Source organism: Limulus polyphemus, unplaced genomic scaffold (assembly GCF_000517525.1).
Source record: "Limulus polyphemus unplaced genomic scaffold, Limulus_polyphemus-2.1.2 Scaffold2424, whole genome shotgun sequence".
Taxonomy (NCBI): domain Eukaryota; kingdom Metazoa; phylum Arthropoda; class Merostomata; order Xiphosura; family Limulidae; genus Limulus; species Limulus polyphemus.
The window spans coordinates 121,671-132,049 of record NW_013668034.1 but is presented as its reverse complement, the minus strand read 5'-3'; the positions used below and the strand labels follow the sequence as shown (position 1 = coordinate 132,049).

Sequence of the window (10,379 nt, the reverse complement as noted above, 5' to 3'; positions counted from 1 at the left end):
GGGTATGATTATCGCTTTAACATTATAAATAGGGGTTTTGATAATGCTCAATATAAACCTAATCAACCCATATAAAAAGTGAAAAAAAAACAAAACAATTTAGAGACCATTTTATCTTAGAAACAGCTCATTGTGCTACCCTCAATATTAATTTTAAACAGCTTAAAACTGATTTCAAGTATCTTACTGATACCAAGATAAAAAATATTGTCATCAAATTATAAAATAGTTATTTCTCACAAACAACTTAAAAAATAAAGTTTTTTTTTCTTGGGGAAGAATCAGTTGTGTTCTTTGTCAGTATGAATCTATTGACAATAAGAAATGGATTGTCGCAAATAGCCACGTTGCTTTGCGCCAATAAACCCCCCAAAAACAAAGAAATGGATCAAACGTCTCAGTGTGGATAAATAATATTTCACCAATTACTTGATATATCTATAACTCCAGAAATGTTATAAGTTCTACACCAATAAGTAAACACTTCAACTCTTGTCACTGTCATGGATTCATATATGTTCCCCTTTATAGCACTACCACGGGTTTGGAATTTCTACCACCATGAAAGAAGGACATTCCTCTTCAAATTTCCGAAGATCTCAAGTATTAGATAAGTAATAAAATATTTTTTTATGTATCTAAAAATATACTTGGTTTGTTTTTGCATTTCGCGCAAAGCTACACGAGGGCTATCTGCGCTAGCCGTCCCTAATTTAGCAGTGTAAGACTAGAGGGAAGGCAGCTAGTCATCACCACCTACCGCCAACTCTTGGGCTACTCTTTTACCAACGAATAGTGGGATTGACCGTCACATTATAACGCCCCCACGGCTAAAAGGGCGAGCATGTTTTGATGGGACGGGGAGTCGAGCGCCCTAACCATCTGGCCATGCCGGGGCCCTAACCACCTGGCCATGCCGGGCCCAAAATATACATGGTACTGGAAATGATGTGTCATCTATAAACGTATTAGCGGAAGATTTAATACGTGTTTATAACGAAAGATCAATGAACTTCGTAAACCTTTTTGTGGGCTTGTGAAAAGTAGATTATTTTACGAATCCATGTTTGCAATTTAATGCTGAATTAAACGAGAATAAGTAGAATTGAATTTATAAATAGCGTTAGATGTTAATTTTACACGAAAGTTAAAAGTTACTGCATGTGTAGAACCTATTTTTGATATAAAATATGAACTTCAGGTTTGTACAGTTGAAACTTTTTTTTTACTTTGGTTATTTCCGTGTGTAAATATCTTTATTTGTCGCTAAAATAGCCCTTTTTGTTGTAATTTTAACACCTCATTTTTGTTTTTCATTTGCTGGTTTCTTAATCGACCTACCAAACATAACCTCTCTTCCTACAAGAACGTATAACAGCCTACGTAATGAGATTTTAAACTACCTACATCACCACCCTAAACTGAACTGTTGTTTTCTGGTCTCCTTCTCGTCAAGCTACTTTATCAAAAGTCAGGTACTGTAGTCACAAATATGTTTTTTTATATTTGTTCAAATCTAAGCTAAATCATTTGGGGTTTTAAACCGAAATTCAACTTCCTTACTTCACATGATGCAGCAAGGATAACGAATACAATGACGAAATGTTCCATTAGTTCAATGGATATTTCATTCCGAAAGAGAGACTTTTCATTGGGACTGTGCTATCAACGTCGTCGACCGAACGAATCTACTAAGCAAACCATTGCCTATGACATACATAACAAAGTCCATGAATTGAATAATATTACAACACAACGAAGGCTATAAAATCTCAGCTCTTTGAATAAGGCGAGAGATTCTAATCTCAGTCAGAACGTAGAACTACCATGAAGATGTACCAGTGAACGCACCGTGTACTTTTGTTATCAGAATTCCCCCTGACCTAAAACTAAAGGGTAAAGAGACCCCGATTCTCATTGTAGACCTAAACTGTGTTTCCATTGAAAAAACAACAACAACAACAAACAGCAAAATGCAGAGTTCAACACAAAATACAAACTATATATTTTTTTCTTGTTTTGCTGTTTGCGTCTTCAAGCACATTTCAACTATAGACCAGTCAAGATAGGAAATACTTACCGATACCAGTAAAATATTTCTATCTCAGCTAAAGAAACAAACCAACACGTGTAAGCCCCCACTTGGGAAATTTATTCTTCTCGAATACTACATTGAGAAATGTCGAAAGAAAATTCAGAACTTGGATTTCACAACTACTACAACGTCTTTTAGAAACGACGACAATGTAATAAAACAAGCAGACAAAAGAGGAGTAAAGACTGTTTGGAAGAAGGAACTTCGTATTCAGGAAGCTCACCGACAGCCATAAGCCCGATATTCCTATGCTATTTGTGATATCACTTCTCTTGATGTATATCAACAGACTGTTCACAGCAGAACTATTGATATAAAATAACGAACTTCCTTTAGAATGTAAGAATTTATTTGTAAAAGACCCTAGACTTTCTGTATTCTATTTTATTCCTATGGTACATAAGCTATACAATCCTGGTAGACTCACAAATTTCGCATGCAGCTGACCTACTGAACCCATTTTTAGTTATTTTGATTCCGTCCAAACTCCTTATTACAATCGGGAAACCAATGACGCCTTACAAGTAATTACGAATTTTAATTCAATAACCGAGTCTGTTATTTTATTCACACTTGACATAACATCATTATATACCTTCATTCCACATGAAGATGGACTACAATATTACCTTGACAAAAGATGGCCCCTAGACCCACCTACTGAGATATTGATAAGATTAGCCGACCACATGAAGATGGACTACAATACTACCTTGACAAAGGATGGCCCCTAGACCCACCTACTGAGATCTTGACAAGATTAGCCGATCACATGAAGATGGACTACAATACTGCCTTGACAAAAGATAGCCCCTAGACCCACCTACTGAGATCTTGACAAGATTAGCCGACCACATGAAGATGGACTAAAATACTACCTTAACAAAAGATGGCCCCTAGACCCACCTACTGAGATCTTGACAAGATTAGCCGAACTAGTTCTGTTGTTAAATGTCTTTTCTTTTGACAAGTTCTATAAACAAGTGAAGGGTGTAGCCATGGAAACCATAATGAGTCTCTCTTATACAAATCTCTCTGTTGGTTTCATTGAAGATTGCATGTTTCACAACTACACAAGTGACCTCCCAGCCTCATATTGATGTTTATGGCGTAACTACATACACTAATGATGGCCATCTCACACACTTATATGTTACAATCTCTCGGTCACACATAGCGACATTACATTTCCACGACTAATGATAGCCATCTCACACACTTATATGTTACAATCCCTCGGTCACACATAGCTACATTACATTTCCACGACTAATGATAGCCATCTCACACACTTATATATTACAATCCCTCGGTCACACATAGCTACATTACATTTCCACGACTAATGATGGCCATCTCACACACTTATATGTTACAATCCCTCGGTCACACATAGCTACATTACATTTCCACGACTAATGATGGCCATCTCACACACTTATATGTTACAATCCCTCGGTCACACATAGCTACATTACATTTCCACGACTAATGATGGCCATCTCACACACTTATATGTTACAATTCCTCGGTCACACATAGCTACATTACATTTCCACTCCTGTCATCCTCCATACGATAAACAAAATTTGCAAAACACACTTACCAGATTACACAGCAATGACCAAGATCATTGTGACAAATTTATCGAGTTTTTCCCTTTTTCGAAGAACGTGGCCACCCTACGAATCTTCTTTATCATACCAAAGATAAGCTACGCACATATGACAAACGTTTCTCAGAGATGTCTAGCTTAAATGATATTAGCTTAGCAATTCTAATGTCAACGCGTTAGACAATCTACAGATTACAGCAAGTATCCAAACTCACGTCAACCAATAAACTTCCACTGCCGCTGATCATAAACGCATTCCCATTACACCCATTCAATACACAAATCACTCGTGTACTGCTTGACAATTTTCCCATTATAACACATGACAGTGCTATCAATCACGTTTCCTAATAAGCCTATAATTCCTTATAAATAAGACTTTAACATTAAAAATGTGATCGCACATAGTAAACTTTTAAACAGCATACAGCCATCATGTGATACTGAAATTGGTACACACACATTTGTCAGAGAGGCAGTTGGAACTCTTGCCCTTACATTAATTATATAACATCTGCTACAGGGCCTACGTCAGCCTATTTTGTTAATAACCATTTCACCTACACATGTAAATGTTTGTTTGTATTTAAGCACAAAGCTATACAATGGACTATCTGTGCTCAGCCCACCACGGGTTTCGAAATCCGGTTTCTAGCGTTGTAAGTCCGCAGACATCCCGCTGTGCCACTGGGGGGCGCACGTAAATGTTTAATGTATTATTTGTAACAACTATGACCAAATTTAGGCAGACGAATGTTTGCTGAACACAGACGTGAATGCCTACATAGCATTTTAATTAAATATCAAGATAAGCCTGTAGCTCGATACTTCAACGAGGCTGGTCATTCTATTGGATATATAAAAGTTATTGCTTTACAAAATGCCCCCTAAAATACCAATCCAAGAACCAGAATCAAGAAAGAAAAATTTTAAATTAGACTGTATAAGATGTTATTAAGCACAAAGGGCTATCTCTGCTCTGCCCACCACGGGTATCGAAACCCGGTTTCTAGCAGTATAAGGCCGCAGACATACCGCTGTTCCACTTGGGGGCATCTGTATAGCTACTTTTAGTATTAACAAAAAATTAAGTTTTTTTAGCCTTCAGAAAATGTTCTTTATTTCTTTTGATATATTTGTAAAAAACCATTGAAGTTGTTTAATGTTTTGTTAAAAACTGTTCATAATAACTGTGTTTTTCTATACGTTTTATATCTTTTCTTAATCATATTTCTATTTTTTTTAGATTAAACAATATCTCACCATTTTTTTAAAGGTTCATCATCATTATATGATTTGAATTTTGTATTTCTATCTTACAAAACTCCATAATAGCAATTGTTCTTTATCAAACCTAATAATATAAAATAGTACTTAGGGTAGAAACTCAAGGACTTAACTCCAGAGATGAAGGATAACCCTTAATACCAGGGCTCATCCAGTTGGCTGGGATGTGACTGTCGCGGTACTGGTTTGTATGCTTTCTCACTAATTAACGTATGAACTAGTGTTTTAACAGTACATGGACTAAGTATTTGCAGTTGAATAAGCACATAAAGCGCCTATGTGGATTAAGTTGCAGCTGTGGTATAATGTTATAAGAAAGCGGTATACAGAAGGATTAAGGCAGAATTTAAGTGTCCAAAGAAAAAGGGTACAGAAGTATTTGTTTACTGTACCCTGTCCTAAAAATGTTTGGAGAAAGGTTTATATGAATCAGAGGTATTTATAACCAAGTTAAATCACTGATAAGTTAAAAAACCTCTGGGATCAGGACTTGAAACTAGGAACCTCTGGTTAACAAGGCCATTGCTCTACCAACTGAGATATCCAAGATTACAACCATTCCCATCAATGTTCACTTTTTAGACTTCTTACTAGGAGTATAATCACCATTTTACACTATGATATGGTAATTAGTGGATTGATTTACTATCACATAACCAAATTATGTGAAATCTATCATAGATCAAGTTGTCTTCTCATTCAAGTCAAAGAAAAAAGCCTTGTTAGCCAGAGGTCCTTGGTTCAAGTCCTAGGCCCAAAACCTCTTCAGTTGGGTTTGTAATGAAAAATTTTAACACCAACATTTGTGATAGAATGTTATAATTTGATTAGGTGGTTGTAAACCAATTAACCGATTGTCTGAGGTGACAATACTAACGGTAAAAAGGTGTATATATGTGAACAGTGATGGAGAATGCTTATACTGAGTTGGTAGAGCACTAGCCTCATTAATCAGGTCCGGGAGTGTCTTCTTACTTATTGATATTTTCATGGAAAATGTAATGTTACAAAAATGTTCTTTCATTGGTTAAAAATATATTTTCTACTACAATCAATAAAAATATCAAACTTCCTGTTTCAGGTAAATGTACTTAAAATTCTCACATAAAACTAAGTGTTGGATATACAAGCCTGTTCAGTTTAAAAGTTACTATTTAGTTTATTTAACATTTAATAATTATTTAGTTTTTGTAATAAGATTGTTAAAAGTTAATTATTTTAAAAACAATATTTATGACAAGTTCATTATGTAATTCTGTAAAAGTCATATGTTGTGTATGAAGTTTAATTGTTGTACTAAGCTTCTGTAGTATTGTTGATGTCATCTTACAGGAAGCTTCTAAGTTATTCTTGTTATGTTTAATGTTGATACTAAAGGGCTAACTATTTCTAGATTTTTCTGTACCTGCAGATACAGAGAATAAGCAAGTTAGTGAAAGTAAAAGCGAAAGAAGTTAAGTTAGACTGCAAGGTTGTCAGTTTAGCCATAATGAGCAATTTATAAAGTGAGAGTTTCACAGTTTGTATTGCAGTAACAGAGATAAAGAAGAAGAATTTGTTTTGTCAAAGGGTGTTCTAATGTAACTGAACTCACCTGTGTGGACTTTGATGAAAAGGACACAAATATATAAAGCTCTGGATACACCTGTGGTAACCAACAGTTATAATGGTGATTTTGAAGTGAGTTTCACAGCTTGTATTGTAACAACAGGGATAGAGAAGAAGAATTTGTCTTGTCAGTTGGGTTCTAAAGTAAATTGAACCAGCCTGTGGATTTTTGATGTAAAATATAATTATTCAAAGCTCTGGATACAACTGTGGTAACTCAAAGGGTAATGCAAGTGAATTTATCACTGGTTATATTATGATAATAGTGGAGAGAAGAAATAATTCATTTGTCAATTGGATTCTAAAGTAATTGAATCAACCTGTATGGACTTTTGATGAAAAAGAGAATTATTTAAAACTCTAGATTGAACTGTGGTAAACAATAGTGTATCAAATTTTTTGTACATACGTTTGACTTGTTTGGAATATATTATTCTAAAACAAGTTTATTGTTGAAATTTATCACCAACAAGTTACACACACCAACTGTAAAGAATCCTGGCCCCCATAAAAATTTGATACTAAGTGTATTGCATTTGTCAAAGAACAACCCATCAGGTCTTATAATGAGCTATCTGTGTACAGAGGAACATAAAACAAGCACAACAAAGAGGCACTTTCTCTTTAAAATAGCTACACAGAATTTAGACCACACCAGGTAAATGTTAACATTTCAATACTCCTAATTACAACTCCTTTGATAACAGGCACCTTGTAAGCCATGCTTTTACTGTGAAATCTAAGAAGTAGGAAATTGAAGAGCAAGAATTACACACAACACTGAAGAAAACTGTTGGGGTGAAAAAACTGTCACGAATCAGGTAGAAAATTAAAAAACTGATAAATATCTGGAAAATAATGAGTTTGATATGAAAGTTGTGGATGACCACAGAAGGCAAAATACTACTGATTGAACAAGCTGGTATTCTTTAGAGAAAATAAAACAAGACTTCAAACTTTTCTAAGGAAACAACACACCTTTATTCACATTTTGTTTTGAAACACTCAAGTTCACATTTAAAATACCTTTTCATCTCATGTACACATAAATATAATGATTATCATAAAATCCTATTTTACAAATTTGATTTATTTTTACCCAAATCATTTGAGTTTAAGGACCTAATTTACTCAAGACAAAGAGTCGAACTAACCTAACTTTCAATGTTTATCACAAAATAGTTTCCTATTTCACGTTCTTTTCGGAAAACTCATTTTATTCTACAAGCTTGACGTATTACAAAAGTTAACAAAACAGTAATAGTAGTAAAGAAAGTTAACAGACTGTTCAACTAGTAATAAAAAACAGAATATATCCTATTTCATGTGTTTCACTTCTCATTATGCAGAACAGCATTTTATCAGTATGCTTTAAGTTCTTAAGTTATATAGCACTTAAGAAATAAACTTCATAATTAATATTGGAAAACTACCATGAATTGTTTAGCTAACAAGAAAAGGTCAAAAGTCACATCTTTACTACCTTAGTAATCCATACAACTTCATATCATTTTTGAACCACAATAATGATGCTGAAGAAATATTCACACTAATATAGGTTCAATTTTTTTTATCTTCAGTAATTTTTTTAGCATATAAACCACAGCTTTAAAAACTTCTAGATCAATCAATTAATCAGTCATACAAGTCTTTATTTAAGTCACTATTTGAAATAAAGAGCCAAATTTTACAAAATTAATCAAGATAAAATTACTTTTTGAATGTAATGAAAATAATAGTTTATAAAAACTGTTAAAACACAATACAATAAATACAAATTGACTGGAATTTAATAATTGTAACTTTGTGTTTTATCAATTATTTTTTTTAAATACTTGTTCTTAGATGTGTTTTAAGTATACAATACAAACAAGTCAACTTTTTCTTAATTCTAAAATCTATTTCATAAAATAGCTTTTATTATTTGACTTCAATGTGAATAAGCCACCAATCACCGATACATATTAAAAATACATTTTTACACATACATGAAAATCCTTTTTAATCAGAGATTCAAAAAATATACCCACCAAATTGAATTAATCACATTCTGTACCCCCACATCTCACAATAGTACCTCAACTGCAATACATATGTGGCCTTCATACACAAGCTAGTACATAAATATTAAAATATTTGTCATAATGCCTCTCCAGAGATCTGAATGGTGATATCATACCCTATGTCTGTGTGAAGGATTAAAACACTTTGGTATTTACCCCGTTTGGTTGGTTTAAACTGAACTGGAATGCTAATGTAATGTCTGTTCCTGTTAAAAAAAATTCATACGTCAAACTTAGACATTCAGATTTGTCTGACTTTAAATCAAAACTACAAAAAAAAAAGTTTTCTTTTACATGTGATTGAAAATTTTATTTACTTCACTAGTAATACTAACAGTAGTAAAAAAAAAGAATGATGTTATGTAAAGTAAATTAACTGCATAGCAGGACAGTGAGCAACTTAAAACAAAACACTCAAGTAATAAAAACAACTATAAATTTCATGTAAAATAACCTGGGAAGTACATTCAATTTTTGAATACCTTTAATTGAAAACCAAAAGAAAACAACAACAAAAGATGACCTCTTTTTTGAAAGGTACGTAAGCAATTCTTTTACACTACTAAAGTGTGTTAAAAAAAAACATCAGTTAATCAATTTCAGTTTCCAAGCTATTATAAATTCTATTATAAGAAACAAAAAGCACAAATTAGTTTAAGTACAAAATAATAATACAAATAATAAATACAAAATTAAATTGTATGTATGTATACTTCTTTAATACTTAAAATTGCAAAAAACTTTCTAGACAAATATTTCCAAACTAAGAAATAAAATGGAAAAAAATAAAAATAAAATCAACTGTGAACTTTTAATGAAATATTGATGAAACTATTATCTTTTGCAGCACATATAATGTTGAAACTTACTTAATTATGAGCTCATTATGCTTGACTAGAAATGGAGGTATTGGAATAACAACAGAAAGCTGAAAGATAAAATCAATTTATCACAAAAACAGACATTACAAGTGTTAAATCTTTATTAAAAAACTTTAAAAAGTAAGCTTTGTAATTTGTAAATAGTCAAGAGTTAAGTATGTATCAAAATTTCATATGATGTCCAAATTTTTAATATAAAAAATATTTATATGGGTAATGTTCTCATTTTCAAAACAGTTAAACAATAGACCACCATGTTTATTAAACTGATACATAGGATGTTTGTTACTGCCTATTTCTTTTCATCATATAACACCATCATAATGTGTCACAGCTACTTCAGAGTATTAATTACTTATGTAAATACATTTTCTGTCTTAAAGATATCACGAAGCAGAATTAACCTTGTGATCTTCTGTAGACACATTTTCTGTCCTAAAGATATCACGAAGCAGATCTTACCTTGTGATTTTCTGTAGACACATTTTCTGTCTTAAAGATATCACGAAGCAGAAATTACCTAGTGATCTTCTGTAGACGCATTTTCTGTCCTAAAGATATCACGAAGCAGAACTTACCTTGTGATTTTCTGTAGACACATTTTCTGTCCTAAAGATATCACGAAGCAGAACTTACCTTGTGATTTTCTGTCTTAAAGATATTGTTAAGCAGAAATTACCTTGTGATTTTCTATAGACACATTTTCTGTCCTAAAGATATCACGAAGCAGAATTTACCTTGTGATTTTCTATAGACACATTTTCTGTCTTAAAGATATCACGAAGCAGAATTTACCTTGTGATTTTCTATAGACACATTTTCTGTCTTAA

At 32.8% G+C, this 10,379-nt stretch overlaps 1 protein-coding gene across 1 annotated transcript in view; it reads right to left on the bottom strand.

Annotated features, from left to right (window-relative positions):
• Nucleotides 1–8,393: 8,393 nt before the first annotated feature.
• LOC106466919 overlaps nt 8,394–10,379 on the bottom strand; it is a 114,689-nt gene continuing 112,703 nt past the window's right edge. The window contains exons 35-36 of the mRNA XM_022394999.1: nt 9,538–9,596; nt 8,394–8,874 (exon numbers count right to left, since the gene is read on the bottom strand). Of these exons, the coding sequence (XP_022250707.1) occupies nt 8,745–8,874; nt 9,538–9,596 (189 nt within the window). The 3' untranslated portion in view covers nt 8,394–8,744. The remainder of the gene's footprint in view (nt 8,875–9,537; nt 9,597–10,379) is intronic.